Source organism: Symphalangus syndactylus, chromosome 10, assembly GCF_028878055.3.
Source record: "Symphalangus syndactylus isolate Jambi chromosome 10, NHGRI_mSymSyn1-v2.1_pri, whole genome shotgun sequence".
Taxonomy (NCBI): Eukaryota; Metazoa; Chordata; class Mammalia; order Primates; family Hylobatidae; genus Symphalangus; species Symphalangus syndactylus.
The window spans coordinates 63,446,860-63,467,979 of NC_072432.2; the positions used below are offsets into that span (position 1 = coordinate 63,446,860).

Sequence of the window (21,120 nt, forward strand, 5' to 3'; positions counted from 1 at the left end):
TGGTGGCTCATGCCTGTAATCCTAGCACTTTGGGAGGCTGAGATGAGTGTATCACTTGAGGTCAGGAGTTCAAGACCAGCCTGGTCAACACAGTGAAACTCCATCTCTACTAAAAATACAAAAATTAGCCAAGCATGGTGGCAGGCACCTATAATCTCAGCTACTTGGGTGGCTGAGGCATGAGAATCACTTGAACCCGGGAGGCGGAGGCGGCAATGAGCTGAGATTGTGCCACGGCCCTCCAGCCTGGGCAAAAGATTGAGACTGTCTCAAAAAAAAAAAAAAAAAAGTTTGTGTCTATCTTACCAGAATGTGATCTCCTTGAGGTTAATGATAATACCTGTGTCTGTTATCTTAGAGCCTTTAGTGTCTTGAGTCTTGCACCAGTGTCAAATACATTGTGCTTAATTAATATTCATTGAATTATGAATGAACAGGAGTGTCCTTTCTCTTTATAGCAGCCTTTATTGTTTAGTAGATAGTTTTGTGAGCATTTATCTGATTTCTGAGTCTCTTTTTACAGATCACAAACTCAAATACCTGTTAGGCCCTGAGTAGTTAAAATAAATAAGTGCAGGAAGCCTCATGGGTTCCGGGGCACTTAAAGGGGTCACCTGCTTCTTAGTTGCAGCCAGTTGTTGCTAGGAAAGCATTTCAGATCTGTCTTGCCAGACCTTCCACTGTTTCAATGGAAGAAGAAAATTCAGGTTTATATGAACTGCTTTGATTCAATTATTAAAAACTGTGAAAGCCAGGCAAATGCTTCTTCAGGCTCGCTTTGGTTCACACCCACCAACCTGTGACCTGTAGTTTGCTGGGGTGGGCAGGAAGAGAAGCAGCGATGTTGTGCTTGGTTTGAGAGCTGGCTTGGCTGAGGATACCTCCTCCCCAGTGCTCTGCCTCCACTTGTGAGGACAGTAACCTCCTTTTGCCAACTGACACCAGCATGTGAAACAAGGCTTAGCAGGAGGAGCCTGGGCCATAGCCCCCAGCCTGTGGGGATGTTTGAAGGCCTCAGCAGGGTTTCAAAGGAATTAGAACTCCCTCTGTGAGTGGAATTGGAGAATAATGGGTTAAATTATAAGTGATAGTGAGAAGGCGTGCAACTGGACTGCAAATTGTACAGCATGTGCCAAGCCATGTGCTCTTTTTAAAAATAAACTTAAGTTTTACAATAACCTCGAGAAGGAGATACTACCATCCTCAGGTTGCAGATGCAGAATCTCTATGAGATTTGGAGATTTTTTCTTTTTTAGTTCCCACCATTAGAGGAGATTAAGGCCTCCTATTACTGCCCATGAAGAAAGCCCATGGATGGGATTTTAGAAATGAATTAAACATATTTTATTATTTTCCACTAGAAATTGCTCCTGGGATTTTTGAATATAAAGAGTTTTTTTCTTGTTCGTTTATAGATTGATTCATTCAGTCTTTTAACATTTGTTGAATATTCACTGAATTCTGTATTAGGCACCAGGATTACAAAGATGAGTAATATAAAATTCCTGTGTTTCAGAAGACCTAAATGATTGTTTGTTTCTATTTGTTCTAAGTGTGAAGGAAAGGGCAGGTGCTGGCAGTAAACGTGTAAATAATCTAGAAATTTGGTAGCCAAATTGCAATTTACAAAAGAAATATATGAGTCACTCCCGTTTTCTTGTTGCAACAGATAAAATGTGCTTTTAGAAAGATTAGAAAGTACAAATAAGGAAAATTCAGAAAAATATTGCCTTAAGGAAATTGTGAACAACTCTCTATTTACTTATTCACCTTTTGGCTATATGGATAGGTTTTTACACTTATCACACTTACGCTCACATACACAAACAGATGAGTATATACTCCCACAAACAGATCACGCTATATTATTATTCTGTGGTCTGCTTTATTTAGGAACACAAAATGTCCTATTCATGTTTGAAAATCATCTTTTAATGGCTGAATAGTATTTTATTGCATGAATTCATTCAATGTACTTAATTAATCCTCTATTGTCAGTTATTTAGATAATCTACTTTTTTTAACTCATGCCATTTTGCAGCTAAATCTCTTTATTTATCCTGAATTATTTCCTTAGGAAAAACCATTAGCCATGTAATTACTGAATTTAAGACTTATACATTGTGTGTGTATTTGCTTTTATGTTTTGTATAGTGCTAAATTGTTCTCAAGAAAAGCAGTACTAATTTACCCATCACCAGTGGATTTGAGTTTCCATTTCTCTTCACTGTTACCCATGCTAGGTACATTTCTTTCTTTAAAAACATGTTCCAATTAGATAGGTAAAAAAGAGTCTCCTTTCAAAAGACACTTTTGAAAACTCTTGACCTTTGAACTTGCTAGCCACTGTTGCTTTCTGGTGCAGTAGTAGCACTTTGTGTTATGGTTAATTGGCTCCACAGCTTGGGGGCAACTTGAGGATCTAGAGATCTAGCACATCCTGTTCACCTGTGTGTTCCTGTATGTCCATGAATGTTTGTTGAACCAAATTGAATTGGAGAACCTCCATAAGTTTAGAAATCATTTCAATACAACTGGTGGACAGGCTATTTTATTCTTGTCAGTTGCATAACAATAAGTGATTTTTATTGCACATTGATTACATACCAGCACCGTGTTAAGTGCTTTTCATACTTATCTGGCAAAAACAGCTCTTAAACTCAAGACCAGCTAATTCCTAAGTCATCTTTCTCTTCCTTGACTTTCCTCCCTCCTCTCTTCTTTCTTTTTCTATTCTTTCCTCCTATTATTATGGACATGTTTAAACATATACGAACTAGAGAGGACAACGTAATGAACCTTGATATACCCACCATCAGCTTCAGCAATTATCAATATGTGGGCAACCTTATTTCATCCATGCCTTTTTGTCACTTCTTCGTATCCTCCTTCTCATGTTGGATTATTTTAAAGCAAACCTCAGATACATCAATTTTATCCATAATTACACACATACACACACACACACACACACAATATAGACCCTGTTTTGTAACCTAAACCACAATATCATTATCATACCTTAAAATATCTATAACAATTTTTTAATATTATCTAGTGTCCAGTCAGTGTCAAATCTCCCTGATTATCTCAGAAGTGACCTTTTCTGGTTGGTTTGTTTGAATCAGTATCTACACAAGGACTGCACATCTTATTCTGAACCATTCTAACCACAGCATGGCATTCTTCTCTCCCACGTAAAACATGTGGCCTGTCCTTCTCAGAAACAGAGATTCTTAGCTGGAGGAGACTAAAATTTTTAAAGAATTCCCATGGATCAAATATCTCCCCAGAAATAAGTACATTCAGTTGTCAACACCTGAGAAACGCTGGCTCTGTGTGGAATGGAGAAGGCACTTTGCTTGCTGTGGAGGTTCACCATTCACTCTCCCTGGAAATTCATCAGTAGATTCACTCAGGGACTGGGAATTCAGCTGCTCTTACTTCTGCTTTTGTTATAAGGCTCTTTCACAAGCTATGGCCAAGTTTCCTCCTTAAGATCCATAGTTAGATGTAAGTGATGGTGGCTTGAAAATTCATTCTTTAGCAATGAGCTGAAAATGTGCAGCATGCTGGCCTCTGTATCCCTTCCTGGGAGAGAATGACTTGGAAATGGAAACCATAGGCTTGTTATTTTCATAAATGGGTGAAATGGGTGATGACTTTGATAGACTGTTTCACAACAAGCAAATTTTCATGTTTGGTTTTGGTTCTGTTTTGAATTTGAAGGTCTAGTGATCCTCCACTGTGTGGTGGCAGATGGGAATTCCACCAGAAGTCCTGAAACTAATGGCCTCCTCTGTGGAGACCCTGAGGAAAACTGTGCAGGTAAAGTTTAACAAGTTTTATATTCAAATCTGACTTTTAATTTTCTGATACTAATAGTACTCATAATACTAGGTAATTATTTGAGCACATATTAAGGTACCAGGCACTGTGCTAAGTGCTTTATATACAGTGATTCATCACTACTCACAAGAGCCCTCTGAGCTAGATAATATTTTTTATTTTATTTCAAGGAAAAACCTACAAAGATTAAGTAACTTGCCAAAGGTCATACAGCTGGAAAACAGCAAATCTGGAATTCAAATGCAGGTCTTTCTGATTCTAGAGCCTCCAGTCAGCCACTGTATTTTGGGTCACAGATGCATGCTCCAGACTTATGTGATCATCAAGCATGTGGTATCTTGGACTGGATTCATGAAAAGCTGACATATTCTACCCAAAGTTAAATTCTTTTTTTCTTTTCTATTTCATAGTTAAAAGAAGGGAAGAAGGCAAGGATTTTACATATTTTACCTTGGAGATGCTTGAATTAGTGTTCTCAAACTTATCAGTCTAAGGCAGGATTTGGCCTTAGTAAAGGGTTTTAGTAAAGGCCTTAGTAAGAGCTTTAGGCTTTGTGGGTCATGATATCTTTGTCACAACTACTCAACACTGCCACTGTACTGTGAAAGCAGTCATAGACACTATGCAGATGAATAGGCTTGGCACTGTTTCAATAAAACTTTAGTTAGAGAAACAGGCCATGGGCCAGATCTGATCCTTGGACTACAGTTTGCTGACCCCTGGTCTAAGGTTATGTTTGTTCTGTATAGATTGTATGTTCTGGTCTTCTACAGGGGTTATTTCTGACTTAAAAAAAAAAAAGAAAACAAAACATAGACCAATTAAAAAAGTGGGGTGCAGTAGAGGAGAGCCTCCTGTATTCCCTGGAAACTTCTATGAACTGGGAGTATGATGACTTGGTGCAAACTGCTCCTTTCCTACCACCCGTGGGAAGTTGTAACAGAGCCAGGAATACACTGAGCAAGTCTTCCTGATGTGAGTCATCAGTTCCAGCCCAATTTTCCCCTTTCATCCCTCACAGTAGTGGGTGGTCAGAGGGTGCTCATTGGCTGTAGAATCTAATGGTGTCTTAGGTCATGTTTGGGTCTTGTCATCCATGTAGGCAGAAGAACAAGGCCAACTTTATGTGTTCATGTGTTTTTCTTCAGTCTGGTTTCAAATGTCTTCAATGATGGCATTTTTTCACATTTCCCTTGGGAAATTATTCCATAATTTGATGACAGACAATGTTCAAAAATCTTCCTCATCATCATCCTAAACGTGTTTTCTAATTTTATTTTTATTGTAGTAAGAACATTTAACATGAAATCTACCCTTTTAACAAATTTTAAAGTGGACAGTACGATATTGTTAACTATAGATTAGCAGATCTCTTCAAATTTATTAATCTTGCACTAACTGAAACTTTGTACACATTGAATAGCAACTCCCCAAGCCTCCAGGAACCACCAACTACTATCTGCTTCTATAAATTTGGCTATTTTAGATGCCTCATATAAGTAGAGGCATTCATATTACATTTGTCTTTCTGTGACTGTCTTATTTCACTTAGCAAAATTTCTTTCAGGTTCATCCATGTTGTCACAATGGCAGTATTTTTCTCTTTTGTAAGGCTGAATAATATTCTATGTGTGTACCGTACTTTCTTTATCCATTAATCTGTCAGTAGACCCTTGGGTTGCTTCCACCTTTTGACTTTTATGAAATAATGCTACAGTAAACATGGGAATACAAGTATCTCATTGAGATCTTGATTTTTATTAGGTTATTTCTTTTCTTGTTATTGAATTGTGAGAGTTCTTTATGTATTTTGGATACGTGTAATCAATATGTTTTGTATAGTGCTAAATTTCTTCGAGAAAAGCAGTACTAATTTACCCATCACAGTGAATTTGGGTTTCCATTTCTCTTCACTATTATAACTTCTAACCTTATCTCTGCGCAGCCCGAACTCTGCTGTTTCTTTTGCTGTGAAGAAGCTTTCTCATTTGACATAGTCCCACTTGTTTATTTTGCTTTTGTCACCTGTGCTTTTGGTATCACATCTAAGAAATCATTGCCAAGAACAATGTCAAAAAGTGTATGTTTTCTTGCAGTAATTTTACTGTTTCAGGTCTTAAATATAAGTCTTCAGTCCATTTTGAGTTGATTTTTGTATAACAAGCAGGTCCAATTTCATTCTTTTGCATGTGGATATCCAGTTTTCAAACATCATTTATTTAAGAGATTACCCTTTCCTCATTGCATATTGTTAGTACCTTTGCTGAAGATCGGTTGTTCATATATTCATGGGTTTATTGCTCGACTGTCTATTCTGTTCTCTTGGTCTTTATACCAGTACCATGCTGTTTTAATTACTGTAGCTTTGTAATATGATTTAAAACCAGGAAGAACGATACCTCCAACTTTGTTCTTACTTAAGATTGTTTTGGCTATCCAGGGGCCTTTGTAGTTTCCTTTGAATTTTAAATTTGTTTTTCCATTTCTGTAAAAAAAAAGTCACTGGAATTTTGATAGTCAATCTATAGATCACTTTGGGTAGTATAGACATTTAACAATATTAAATCTTTTAGTCCACAAAATGGATGTCTTTTTATACATTTTTGTCTTCTTTAATTTCTTTAATTAATATTTTATAGTTTTCAGTGTGTAAGTCTTTTATTTCTTTAGTTAAGTTTATTCCTAAGTGTTTTATTCTTTTTTTTTACTTTGCTTTTTTAATAGTTCGTGATTAGTGTACACAAATACAACTGGTTTTTCATGTTTATTTTCTATCCTACAACTTTTCTGAATTTGTGAATTAGATCTTACAGTTTGTGTGTGTGTGTGTGTGTGTGTGTGTGTGTGTAGTCTTCAGAATTTTTTATGCATAGGATCATGTCATCTTCAAACAGAGATAAAATTATTTCTTTTTTTCCAATTTAGATTCCTTTTATTTTATTTTTTCCTAATTGCTCTGGTTAGAACTTCCTGCACTATGTTGAATAGAAGCGGTTAGACTGGGCATTCTTGTCTTGCTCTTGATTTTAGAGGAAAAGCTTTCTAATTTTTTACCATTAAGTACTATGTTAGTTAAGGGCTTTACATATAAGACCTATTATTTTGGGGTAATTTCCTTCTATTACTAGTTTGTTAAAAGTTATTATGAAAGCGTGTTGGATTTTGTCAAAATGAATTATGAATGAGTTTATATTAATTAAGGACATTGCCCTGTCGTTTTCTTTTCTTATAATGTCTTTGTTTAACTTTGGTATCAGGGCAATGCTGGCTTTGTAAAACGAGTTTGGAAGTGTTTTGTCCTCTTCAATTTTTTGAAAGAGTTTAAGAAGGATTGGAATTACGTATTTAAATGTTTAATAGAATTCACTAGTGGAGGCATCTGGGCCTGGGCCTTTATTTGTGGAGGTTTTAGATTATGACCAATTTCCTTATCAGTCATAGGTCTGTTCATATTTTCTGTTTCTTTATGATTCAATCACGATTGGTTGTTTGTTTCTAGGAATTTATCTGTTACTTCTTCGTTATTCAATTTTCATGGTAGTCTAATATAATCCTTTTTATTTCTGTGACATCAGTTTTAAAAGTAAAAAAAATAGAAAAAGCTTATAGAATAGATACAAAGAAAACATTTTTGTAGAATTGTACAGTGTGTTTGTGTTTTCAGCTGCTATTACAAGTCAAAGGAAAAATTAGTTAAAAAGTTTATACAATAAAAATGTTACAGTAAGTTAAAGTTAATTAGTTATTGAAGAAAGAATATTTTTTATAATACAAATGTATTGTAGCCTAAGAGTACAACATTTATAAAGTCTACAGTGGTTTATGATAATGTCCTAAGTCATCATGTTCACTCACCACTCACTCACTGACTTACCTAGAGCAGCTTCTAGTCTTGCAAGCTCCTTTCATAGTAAGTGCCTTATACAGATATACTATTTGCAAACTTTTATGTCATATTTTTACTGTACTTTTTCTATGTTTAGATACAAAAAATACTCACTATTATGTTATGATTGCCTACAGTACTCAGTACAGTAATATGCTGTATAGGTTTGTAGCCTCAGAGCAATAAGCTATACCATATAACTAAGGTGTGTATAGGCTACACCATCTAGGTTTGTGTAGGTACACTCTATGATGTTTGCTCAATGAAAAAACTGCCTAATAATGCATTTCTTCAAACATATCCCTGTCATTAAGTGATGGGTGACTATATATCATCCTAGTCCTTTCTGGCCTACAAGGTTTCTGCTGAGAAATCCACTGAGTGTGATGGAGGTTTCTTTGTGCATGAAAAGTAATTTTCATCTTGCTCCTCTCAAAATTGTCTGTTTATCTTGAACTTTTGACAATTTGATTGTAAGGTGTCTTGGTGTAGATTTCTTTAGGTTTATGTTTTTGAAATTTGTTGGTCTTCTGAATATGTGTGTACATTTCTTTCCTTAGATTTGGTAAGTTTGGGGCATTATTTCTTTGAATAAGCTTTCTGCCCCTTTCTATTTTCCCTCTTGGATTACTATCAGATGTATATTGGTCTGCCTGTATTATTGTGTTTCATAAGTCCTTTAAGCTTTTTCACTTGTTAAAATTCTTTTTATTCTTTTTGCTCCTATGATTGTATAATTTCCAATTACCTGTCTTTAAGTTTGCTGATCCTGTCTTTTGCTTGACATAGTCTGCTGTTGAAGCCATCTGTTGAATTTTCCAGCTTAGTTACTGAATTATCCAGCTTGAAAATTTATATTTGATTTAAAAAAATATTTTCCATTTCTTTGTTGAAAATTTCACTTTGTTCATGTATTGTTCTCCTGTCTTCACTGAGCATCTTTATGATAGTTATTTTAAATTCTCTGTCAAATAAATTATACTTCTTCATTTCATTAGTTTTTTTTATTCTTTCTTTAGAATATATTCACCTGTTCCTTCATTTTTCTTAACTTGCTGTGTTGGTGCCTGTGCATTAGAGAAAACAGCTACCTCTCCTGTCTTCATAGACTGGCCTTATGAAGGAAGAGACTCATTAATCAGTCTAGTTGAAGATTTGGGGGCCCTTCAAGCCTTTGTGCTAGTCCAACTCTCTTTGTTCTGAGATCTGGGAACTTTTCTTCTGATCATATGGTGCCGTGTTAGGGGTAGGGATAATGATGAGAGACTGTCTCAGGTTTTTTTTACCTTCTTCAATGTGGCCGCTTTTGCATTTGCTTAGAGGAGAGGAGCTTCTCAACTATTTTCTGAATTTCTTACAGGAGAATTTATGTTTTGTAATGTTGACTCAGTGTGTTTGTGGAGGGTAGGATAGTTGAAGGCTTTCTATTCTGTCATCTTGATGTTATTACTCCTCTGTTTTCTTTTCTTTAAAACAGTTTTTATTTCAATAGTTTTGGGGGAATGCCCATCAATGATAGACTGGATAAAGAAAATGTGGCACATATACACCATGGAATACTATGCAGCCATAAAAAAGAATGAGTTCATGTCCTTTGCAGGGACATGGATGAAGCTGGAAGCCATTATTCTCAGAAAACTAACACAGTAACAGAAAACCAAACACCACATATTCTCACTCATAAGTGGGAAAAGAACAATAAGAACACCTGGACACAGAGAGGGGAACATCACACACCAGGGCCTGTTGAGGGGCGGGTGGCAAGAAGAGGCAGAGCGTTAGGACAAATACCTAATGCATGGGGGGCTTAAACCTAGATGACTGGTTGATAGATCCAAGAAACTACCATGGCACGTGTATACCTGTGTAACAAACCTGCACATTCTGCACGTGTATCCCAGAACTTAAAGTAAAATTTAAAAAATAGTTTTGGGGGTACAGGTGGTTTTGGTTGCATGGATAAGTTCTTCAGTGGTGATTTCTAAGATTTTAGTTCACCCATCACCCAAGCAGTGTACACTATACCCACTATGCAGTCTTTTATCCCTCACCCCATCCCCACCCTTCCCCTCTCAGTCCCCAAAATTTATTATAGCTTTCTTGTGCCTTTGCATCTGATATTGTTTCACTATGTCCCCACCCAAATCTCACATTGAATTGTAATCATCCGGTGTCAAAGGCAGCAGGGCCAGTGGAAATGATTGATTCATAGGGGCGATTTCCCCCATACTGTTCTCATAGTAGTGAATAAGTCTCACGAGTCCTGATGTTTTTATAAATGGGAGTTCCCCTGCACAAGCTCTCTTGCCTGCTGCCATATAAGACATGACTTTGCTCCTTAGTCACTGTCTGCCATGATTGTGAGGCCTCCCCAGCCATGTGGAACTGCGAGTCAATTAAACTTCCTTCCTTTATGAGTTACCCAGTGTTGGGTATGTCTTTATTAGCAGCATGAGAACAGACTAATACAGCATCTTCATAGCTTATCTCCCACTTATAAGTGAGAACATACACTATTTGGTTTCCCATTCCTGCATTACTTCTCTTAAAATAATGGCCTCTAGCTCCATCAGAGTTGCTACAAAATACATTATTTTGTTTCTTTTTATGGCTAAGTAGTACTTCATGGTGTATATAAACCACATTTTCTTTATGCATTCATTAGTTGATGGGTGCTGTTTTCTAATTTTTTATGTATTACAAATAGATGTGGTTTTTTATGTCTCTCTAATACCCTTTAACAAAAAGAGGGGTCTAAGGAAATCCTTGAACAGAATAATCCCCAGTCTCTCACTCTAAGCCATTTTGTTGTCTTAGGCAGTTTTTTGCTTCCAGCACCAAAATTTTCATTTTCGAAGTCTATGCCCATCAGTGCAGATCTTCCCATCACACGTCTTCCATAGTAACTCAGTGACAAGTTGCAGCCTGCCCGGTCTTAGCGTGCCACAGGTCTAATCATTCATTGTGTAAAGGCCAGTTTCCCACAGTGTAGAGGCTACAGTATATGATCTTTATTTTTAATTTTTTTAATTCAAATACTCATTTTTGCATTATTTGCATAATTTTTAGCTTTTACATTTATCTCTAAGTTTTCCTCTTAGGATCACTGAGGAAGTAGTTATTTTTGTTCACCCACTCAAATCCATAATTTTCTCTGAATTGGTTGTAATTTCTTTTCTGAGACATGGTCTGGGGACATTCCCAAATAATTAATTTTTGGTGTATTTTCTGCTTTCTTTAAAATTTATTATTATTATTTTTAATTGACACAATAATTATACATATTTATAGGATACAGCGGGCTATTTCGACACATGTATACAATATGCAATGACCAAATCAGGATAATTAGCACGTACCTATCACCTCAAACATTTATCATTTTTATGTGTTGAAAATAGTTAAAATCTTCTCTTTTAGTTATTTCAAAATATGCAGTAAATTATTGTTAATTATAGTTACCCTCCAGTGTTAGAAAACATTAGAACTTTATTCTTCCTATCTAACTATAATTTTGTATCCTTCAACCAATCTCTGGTTATCTCCTCACCGCCTCAGCATCCGTGAAAAGTGAAATTTATTAATCCCTGATTCTTTTTTTCTCACTATTGTTGTATGTTCCCTTTCTCTCCCATTCAGGAGGTTAAGCCTGCATTTATAGATCTTATAAATATTTTAGTAAAATTATCGTAAATTTTGTAAGTTATTTTACAATATTAAATGTAAATGTGTTATTTACAAATAATAAATGTAAAAGTGGAAAACTATGCAAATAAGGCAAAAATGAGTATTTGACTTTAAAAAAATTAAAAATAGAGACCATATACTGTAGTCTCTACATGGGGGAAACTGGCTTTTCCCCATGAGTGATTAGGCCTGTGGCACACTAAGACCATGCAGGACGCAACTGGTCTCTGAGTTACAATAATTGTAAGAAAATATTATTTGTAAATTATTTTAGTAAAGTTATTGGCATAATTAAAATTCAAATACATTAGTGATTTGGTGAAAGATCACTTTGCTTAAATATCACAATAATAATATAATGTCATAAAAATTATTTCGTATTTTTCTCTATAGGATATAGAATTTTTTCTTGCAAATGGGCTTTTTTAAATAGATTTTTAAATACATTTTACTATTTGAGAAATGTTATCTACAGAGGGAGAGAAAACAGACTTCAACATGACTATATGTTGAACAAATATTGAGAAATCAACGAGAAACCAGAAATACAATGCAAAAATGCTTAATTATTTCTTTGGTTTATTCTTCTTCTCCTAGTAGCCTATTAGAAAACAGAAACAAAACAAAAAAATCTCAAGAACGCAATTCCAGAGGTGTTGAAAATCAATTGATTTGATTTTGAAAATTTTAATCAAGGATTGAGCTTCCTGAAATTTTTGTGGCATTGAATATTGTTATTTATGTTACCACTGTCCTTTCACATTATCAGGCTAAAATAATTGCATTGTCTTAAAATATCAGGTAAAATTAATAGGTAGACTATGCTAAATATATTTGAGCTTGGTCTCTCAGAATCTAAGGTAGATGGACCTACTCTTATATGATGGTCACAATAGCATTAATTAACTTATTTAAATCAATTTTCTTCCCCTTTCCACCCTCCTTCTCATTCTCCTTCACTCTTTACTTTTTTGTTTCCTTCCTTCCTTCAGCCCTCCTTTCCTTCCTTTATTTGGTGATTTATTTTATTATACTTTATTCCTTTGGGGTATAGCATCATTATCAACAGCTACGCTTTCAATAAAAAGATAGCATCCGTCATCTATTTATCTCCTACTATGTGCCAAGGACTGTTCTGAGTGTTTTATGTATATAAATTCATTTAATCCTATGGGGTACCTACATTATTCCTTTTTTCAAATGAAGACACTGCAGCACAGAGAGGTAAAGTAATTTGTTCAAGATCACACAGTAAACAAAGTAGCCTGACATGAATTCAGAGACACCATCTCTCTAGAAAGTATGTTGTTAATCACCATGCTAAACTGCTTAGAATCACATGGGAAGATCAAAATGTGGAACATGTGAGAAAAATACTAAAAATAATAAGAAAAACAATAATTTCCTGAAGGCAAAGTGCAAATGAGAACAGTAGGTTCTTGAAAAATAAATAAATTTGGTGCAGGAACAGATCTTCTGTACTGAATGTATCATTTTCTAACTTGGGTGATGCATTCATTCATCTTACTAATATTTATGAGCACCTACTATGCAGCAGGCTGTCGTCCAGGTGTCAAGGATGCAAAAATGAACGGTGGTCTAATATGAAGTCAGAAAGGTAACAGAGAAAGAGAGGTAATGAGTAATGTATAATAGAGCCTTGCCAAGGAGTATAAGGCCTTCAACTTTTTTCTCTGAGTGAGTTTTAATGGCATTACTCTGGTTCGTGTATGCAGACTTTATAGTCAAGTGGGCAAAGGCAGAAGGAAAGAGACTAGTTAAAGGTGTCATCATAGAAGCTATTTCCAGCCTGAGATGCTACTGGGCTCAGACCAGGGTAGTGGAGATTGTAAGTTATTCTGCATATATTTTGAATGCAGCTGATAGGGTTTGTTGATGCATTGGATGTAGCATAAGAGAGAAATAAGTCAAGATAATTCCAAGATTTTTGGCTGAAAGGAGAATGGATATTATTTACTGAGATAAAGAAAGACCAAGTTTGAATGGGAAAATCAAATATTCTATTTTGAAAGTTTTAAGTTGAAATGCCAGTTAGATATCCAAGTGAAGATGTTAGTTGGACAGTTGGGATTGAGGGATGATATCTAGGAGGTAAACTAAATTTAGAAATTGTTATCATAAAGATGTATTTAGGACAGGAGTCTTGATGAGCTTACCCAGGAAGGAGAAGAGATGAAAGAGTATCCAGCCATGCTGTATTTGCAAAATTTTAGAGGTTGAGGGAGGCGAGGAGGAAACTGCAAAGGAGAATGAGCAAAGGATTCATCATGCACACAAGAATTCTATAGCATGCATTCTTGGAAAACAAGGGAAAGATAGGTTTTCTTCCTGTCCCTCCATTTTTATTTGCCTCCAGCCATGAATATTTTTAAACATATGCAAAGATACCCATGCTTCAACATTGATTCTTTTTTTTTTCCTCCAAAGGGATTAAATGAAAAAGGGCAGCTCTGGGTGAAGGCCCATTCCTATAAGCTCAGAAATGGTTGGCAGAGCCCTCCTAGTGAAAAGGCATGTTAATCTGTCCATATCATGCTACTGAACTCCTATATAAGCAAATTCTAGTAGCTCAGAAAAAGTTAACATGTACCTCTGTGCGATGTAACGTCCCCTTTCACTTTTCTGTAGGAAATGTCATTGGATGTAAGACAAATGGGAATCCTCAATTGAAATAAATTTTCAAAGTTTGTATTTCTTCAAGGACACTGTGAATTTACATTCCCCTGACCACAGATAGCTGGCAAGATAAAAAAGAAAATTAACTTTAAATATCTAAAACTTTCTTCTTCACATTTTGGCCTAAGAAATTTGTAAAAGGAGGAAATCCCTATTGGGAAGATGCCTGGAAGCCAAGGAGTAAAATAATAAAGCCCTAGGCTCTACTTCCTACCTGTGTGGGAGGATGAATTGATAGTTGTTTTTCTTCCTCAGTCTCCTTGTTAAGGCCTGTGAGACGTCTGTTTCAAAGTTTAGCCTTTCCCTTTACATTTGTACATAGAGATTTAACTATGCATCTAACTACGGAGCTGGAGATACCATAAGGCTATAACCATTGTAATGGGTGTTACAAAAAAGCACTGTAATAACAGTTGTAGTATTGATTGCCCTTTGAGTTGACTTCAGAATACAGTAGTTGATATTAATGTCATCTACAAAATTATTAAATACACTTGAACGAACACTGTTAGAATAAATAAGCAAAGGTTTTATGAAAGATACACCTAACAGATCTACTCTGAAGAGTTTTAGTCAGAAAGGCATCACAAAGCCTCTTTTGCCTTGAGTACTAGAATCATATAGAGACTAAGGAACTATCCTATGTTTTATCAAAACATCCATCAAATTGAGGAAAATTCCGTATGGAAACTAAGTCATTTAGGTGTCTGCCGTATTCCTCCACTTTGCCCTAGCCCAAGGGAATCTAGTACATCTCATGTAACACCCGTATGACCCAAAGAGGATGACTACTTCTTGTCTAATTGCTGTATGATCTAAGAAAGATGTCCTTGCTTCCAATTCCTTTTGCAAACCCTTAGAGTTAGGTTTTTACATCCACTGACCTGCAGTAACCCTAAAGGGTTCTTATTTAATTGGTGTTTAGCATCTTTGGAATATAGAGTCCTGTGAAGAGATTGGTATATATTACCTGTGGTGCCCATCCGCTTATGAGATTGCGTTACAGCCTGGCTCACTAGTGGATGTACTTTTCCAGTGAAATTCTCTGGGACAGGGGCATGTTTTGTTTTTGTGATTTGAGTTGGAAAAGGGTAATGTGGGAGGAAAAAAGATCAATTGCGTCCCACCACCTCTAGGATCAGAGGGATATTTCTGGTTGCTACATTGCTACATTTTCAAGACTATGTCATTCACTTTACAACACAGAAACACGACACTTAGGACCAATCCCTCCTTTGTCATAGGATTAACTTTTCCTTCTTCTTGATAAGTATCTCTGGAATGGAAGGGTATACTCACCCTCCCGTGCCCTATATTATCAGGTCTCATGATGGGCCGAAAACACTGTGTTCCATAGTTCAATTTTTAGATAACACGAACTTGATGAATACTGGATTATAACGCACTGAAATTTTAGGTGCCGTTCAAAAAAAAGAATGCTGATAAGCTTTCTCATTTTCACAAGGAAGAGACGATCCCATCTGGGTTTGTGTATGTATGTGTGTATATGTGTGTGTGTGTGTGTGTGTGTATTTATGTGCATGTGTGGCAGTATGTGTGATTTATTTTTCTTTCAGGTTTTAAATTTCCATAAAGAAATCACTGGACATTTTCTGCCTGGTGGCATGGAAATGTTTTAAAATCTAAATAATGCTGGGAATATTTAAGAGCATGCTTACTTAGCAAAGGAGAGAGCTCTGTGAGCGATCAAAACAGGACCTGGCAAACATTTCTTTGGCATAGATTTGTGCTGCTTGGATGAACGAAGGCTGATCAAATCACTGCATTCAGCAGCTGCTGGTTAATTTGCTTTTTGGTATCATACTCTGCATGGTGTTTATCAAAAGTCTGGGTGCATTTAAAGGGGCACAGCAACTAGAGAAATAAGTAAAGTTTAGGATACATAGCCAAATGACTTTGATATTTAAAGGCAGGTATGCTTTGCAAATCTGGAAAGGTCTTTCCGGTTCATACAAGATCTGTCATTAAGTCTTCTGCCTCCTGAGTTAATCTCCTTGCCCTCCATCCCCCTCACCTAGACTCACATCGTATGTGTCTGCCCTGGTTTTCTCTTTGCCCCCACTAAGAGTCCAGTCTATACTCTCCTATATAATATGGTGACAAAATGGTCCACAGTTTAAAGCATTTTTATGTATACCATTTAATTTCATCCATAGGAATCATCTTCAGCTCTCTCTTGCTTTGTGTTTCAAGTGTAAACACTTCAGCCTACTGACATCTGAGATTTCTAACTTTCATTTGCAGCCATTCTTTGCTGTTCCCCTTCAGGACACTTCCATTTCAGTGAAATCTGCCTTCCACTGCCTGCATTAGACCTGCATATTCTTGACTCTGTGCCTTTGCTCTTGACATTCTCCGTAGCTCAATTGCTTGTTCTCCTCCTCTAAAATCTACATTTTCCATACATTTCTCTTTGATTAGGTCAGCATTCTTCATACTTATACGAGATTGCTGTTAGAATTGCCAAGATTTTAAGATTCTGGGATTAACTCATTTACTGAGGAGATTACTGTCCCAGGAATTCTGCTATGAACTTCTACATATCCTTTTTATCTGCACCTCTCAACAGCCTTTCAATGTAGATGTTGTCATGTCTATCTTACAGATGAGGAAACAAAGGTTCAGACAGCCTAATTAGCTTGCCCAGACTCATACAGCTAATGAAAGGCAGAGCTGAAAATTAAACACGAATTTTCTTTCTCCGAATCCAGTGTTCTTTCCACTGTTTCCAGTGTACTAAAACTATTATCTGGTTATGATGGTTGTTTTTACTGGTTAATTGCTTATTTTTGTTTTTTATTTATTCTATTCTACCAATTTAAATAGTAAGACAGGGTATCCTTCATTTCTTCGATGTTTTCTAGTGCCTATTATAGTGCTCCGGAAATGGAAACACTCAACAAATGGAAGTTGACATCACTTGATTTGTCAAAATACAGAGGTCTTTGCCTTTGATACATTTTGCAGTTATTTCTGGAGGAAATTTCAGTCCTTCTGATGAGTCTCATTGGTTGACATGTATCAAGCAAATATCTGGCATGTAGTTCAAGCAGTCAGCATAGGTGGTTATCAAGTCACCAATCAAACCAGGTTAGCCAGTTCCTCAGTGAGATTCTGCCATCCCCTGAAACTCTGCACTGTGACCTGGAATCACAGGAATTTGCAGTATTTAGATCATCCTAAGTCCTTTGAAATTCCTCTCTCTGGTGGCCTGGGGCAATTATATGTACCCTTTTCATAATATTAATTAAGATGTTTAGTAGTCATTGCTATTAATAAAATGATTATTCAGTGTCATTGGGATGCCAGGTGCCGTACCAAACCTAGCGTGACACGCCCTTGTGACATGAACACACTATGGTCCTCCTGGCTCCACAGGCATCTGGATCCTGCAAGCTGTTGGTTATACCATGAACATGGAAAGATTGACCCTGGGCTGGAGCTGGCTTGTTAGTTGTTTTCTGTTTTCTGTGGGTGTGGGCATTTGTCCCTTGTAAATTAACAGACGAAACAGCTAGTTAGTATTTCTGTTTTGTTTCTCTTGATTGTTATTTACTGAAATTTTACATGTTGGTGATGGGGAAATGGCTACATACTACTATCCTCAGTTGAAAAATTAGGCAATCAATGAGGGCTTTACCTAAAAGCGTAAGGCAAGGAAGTCAGTTCAGGATTGAAATCCAGAGCATGAAGTTTTCAGTATTTTCCTCCTCCTTCAGAGCAGCAGAACGAATTCATGGGCCAAATGAGAGATACAATTGCCCACGGAGGCAGGTGTGACTTCTGGATGCATCAGGCTGAGAGTCAGTGACAGAAACCTGGTGAGCAACTGGCTCAACAAAATGCCAGAGTGTATGTGGCAGTCAAGAACGTGGACTCAGCGGCAGATTGCCTGGGTTTGAGTCCCAGTTTTTCCTCTTCCTGTCTATGTGATCTTGGAAGGTGACTTAGCCTCCATGTGTCATGCTTTGTGCATCCATAAACTGGAGATTGGAATGGTGCTTACCTCACAAGGCTATTATGAACATCAAATGAATAATATACAAAAAGCAAACAGACCAGCATCTAGCACTCAGGAAATACTATGTAAATGTTTAAGTTAAACAACCAAAACCAAACCCCAAAACCAACCAAAAAAAAACCTCTCTTCTCTAGCATGGCTCTGATAACTTTCATGGAATGAACGCCTTCTCTCTTATTATTCTTGTGTTTTACCCTTTAAACGACACTAAAGTTTCTGAAAGGTAGATTGAAGTCAAATCTTAATTAAAGTAGGAAACATTCTCACCACTATCCCCATTGTCCAATCTCTAGAGCTATTTTGGAATCACAAAAGTCTGACTTTTATTTCAGTGCAGAGAGAAAGAAAAATGAGAGATTCAAATATATTCTACAGAGAAACTGGCAGCAAGATAGGAATATGATTCTATTTACAAGTGAATATTTAAAGAGAGTTGATTTATTGAACTTTTTCTCATTTTCCAGCTACCACCACACAATCAAAGCGGAAAGGCCACTTCTCTAGGTGCCCCAAGCAATACAAGCATTACTGCATCAAAGGGAGATGCCGCTTCGTGGTGGCCGAGCAGACGCCCTCCTGTGTGTAAGTGGAGTGTCCTCAGCCAGCAAGCAAAAGGGTGCAGAATGGTGCCCGCCTGGGTCTTGCCAGGCCTGGAAAGTGTGAGCTAATCATGCCATCTGTCCGAACACAGTTCTGCCTGGTCCTGCCCCCAGCCACTTGTTTAGGGGCCCACTCAGCAACTACTTATGGAGAAACTGACGCACACTTTCCTCCTGAAATATGAGTATGTGAGAGTCCAGCTCCACTTCCGGGCTGGGCAGTGTCCTCTGATTTCTTGCGCAAGCAGAACTGATTCTTTTTGGCTCAAATAATCTCCTGGGTGGTTCAAATGGAAATGAATTATTCTGGCAAGTGTTAGGTGGTTTATAGTTAGTGTAAATACGAGGAAATTCCTGCCAAATTAAGAGCTACTTTTGTAGGTGTCAGTTAAGCGCAAGGAATTAGTCCTATTTATAAATGAGATTAGCGAAGCCTGTTTATTAAAGTGAGGAATTGGGAGAAAAGTTTTCTTTTCAACTCTTTGTATTTGAGCTTAGTTCAGTTTTACTCAGGCATACACAACTTTCTTTTTGCATCTTTTAAATGCGTGTTTTCTTCTAAAAAGATGTCCCACTAACGTGCTTCCTGGGACCTTTCCTTAGAGAAGTGGGAGGTGATTCTTCAAGTGCAATTTTGACTTAAAGTTCATAGAATGTTTATGCTCTTCTGCACAGTTGCCCCAGTATATAAGTTTTCTTTCCATAAGTATCTCAGAAAAATGACTCCAAATCCTAATTTTGTGGAAACTTTAAGGGTCATGAACTTTTTAAAAACTTAAATATATTTAATTTAAAAAAGAAATATACATGGATAATACTTGGAGGCAGATAACAATTGCTAATGTAAGAAAATAAGGAAGTGTGTGTGTGTGTGTGTGTGTGTGTTGAGAGGAATAGATTTAATTCTTTAAAAAAATTCATTTAATTGCTCCCTGGCTTGGAAGCACATATTGAATTTTAAAAATGTTAATGATCTTTAACCCAGTACATTTTCCTATGTCTGCAGATTTATTGTTCTTTGATATTGCTGCCCTCTAAAATGAAAACCACAGTGTGTAACCTACCTGCCTAAGATCAACACATAGATTGTTCCCTTCAATGTAAAGTTTAAACTCATTTTCTCAGCCTTCATAGATCATCTGACCTTGGCTTAATTTTCTAGCTATATCTCACCATATTCCTAAATGCTTTTCTAAAATTCTACATTTCATTTCATGATTTATTATATAAGCTCTTCTCGTAGCCCAGAAAGCTTATTCTTGCTATGGTTTAAGATGCACTGCACTCATCATCTCCTTGTGGACCCCTTCACTGACTTCCTCCTTCTCAGGCATACACTCAGGTCTGAGTTAGATGTCCTTCCCCTGTGATCTAGCTACACCTCTATGAAAGCTCTTATCCACTGGAGACATAACTGGTGGTTTCTTTAAATGTGCCTTCTGTGACTGTGAGCTCCTAGAGGGCAGGGCTCATGGCTTATTCATTTTTGTATTTCAGTGTCAAACACAGTCCTCTGAATTTACTAGGTGCACAAGAAATGACTGATGCATGAACAAATAGTGCCTCTATTACAGTCCATCTAATGCTATACTAAATTTCCAGACCAAGGCCTTAGTCTTAACGGAACATCTTCTCAGTAGAGGAATAGTACACAGTCAATGGGAAGCAGATCATAGCAGACAGGGCATAGATTTTGGAGTCAGATAGACCTAAAGTAAGATTTTGTTTTTGCCAATTGTAAGCAGTGTTAACGATGGGTCAGTTACCTTTTCTGAGCCTCAGTTTTATCACCTACAAGAGGGAGTAATAATACTGTCTGGTCAAGTGGTGAAGATAGCCAAATAATAAATGTGAAAACACCAATTGTGGTACCCAGCAAAGGGCAAGTATTTCATAGTTTTTAAAGTTCCAACTTTTTAAGAACATATTTAAGTATGCCATAAATAAAAAGTTCCCACTTGTAAAGAACATGTTTTTTTTTTTTTTGGAGAGAAGGTCTTGCTATATTGCCCAGGCTAGACTCAAACTCCTATGCTAATGTGCTTCTCCTACCTCATCCTCCCAAGAAGTTATGAGAAGAGTGGTAGATAATCAACCTAGGACTGATGTTGCAGGTGATATAGCACAGATTCAGGCAAAACTCTCTTGCCATCGGTGACAACACTGTCGTGAGAAACCGGAAATATCTCCTCTTCTTGGGATCATGGGAGTTTGTGGGCTCTTGTTTTTACATGAAAAGCCAAAGTGTGTTTCAAATAATGCAAATCTTCTCCTCTCAGTAATCTTCTCAGTATTTCCTTTGAAAAGGGACAGTTTGTTTCCAGATACATAACTTTTATTTATACATGCAGCACAGCACA

At 36.7% G+C, this 21,120-nt stretch overlaps 1 protein-coding gene across 1 annotated transcript in view; it reads left to right on the forward strand.

The window, feature by feature from the left end:
* Window positions 1-1,001: 1,001 nt before the first annotated feature.
* BTC (betacellulin) overlaps window positions 1,002-21,120 on the forward strand; it is a 28,085-nt gene continuing 7,966 nt past the window's right edge. The window contains exons 1-5 of the mRNA XM_063611014.1: window positions 1,002-1,048; window positions 3,294-3,373; window positions 3,463-3,513; window positions 3,730-3,828; window positions 18,626-18,743. Of these exons, the coding sequence (XP_063467084.1) occupies window positions 1,002-1,048; window positions 3,294-3,373; window positions 3,463-3,513; window positions 3,730-3,828; window positions 18,626-18,743 (395 nt within the window). The remainder of the gene's footprint in view (window positions 1,049-3,293; window positions 3,374-3,462; window positions 3,514-3,729; window positions 3,829-18,625; window positions 18,744-21,120) is intronic.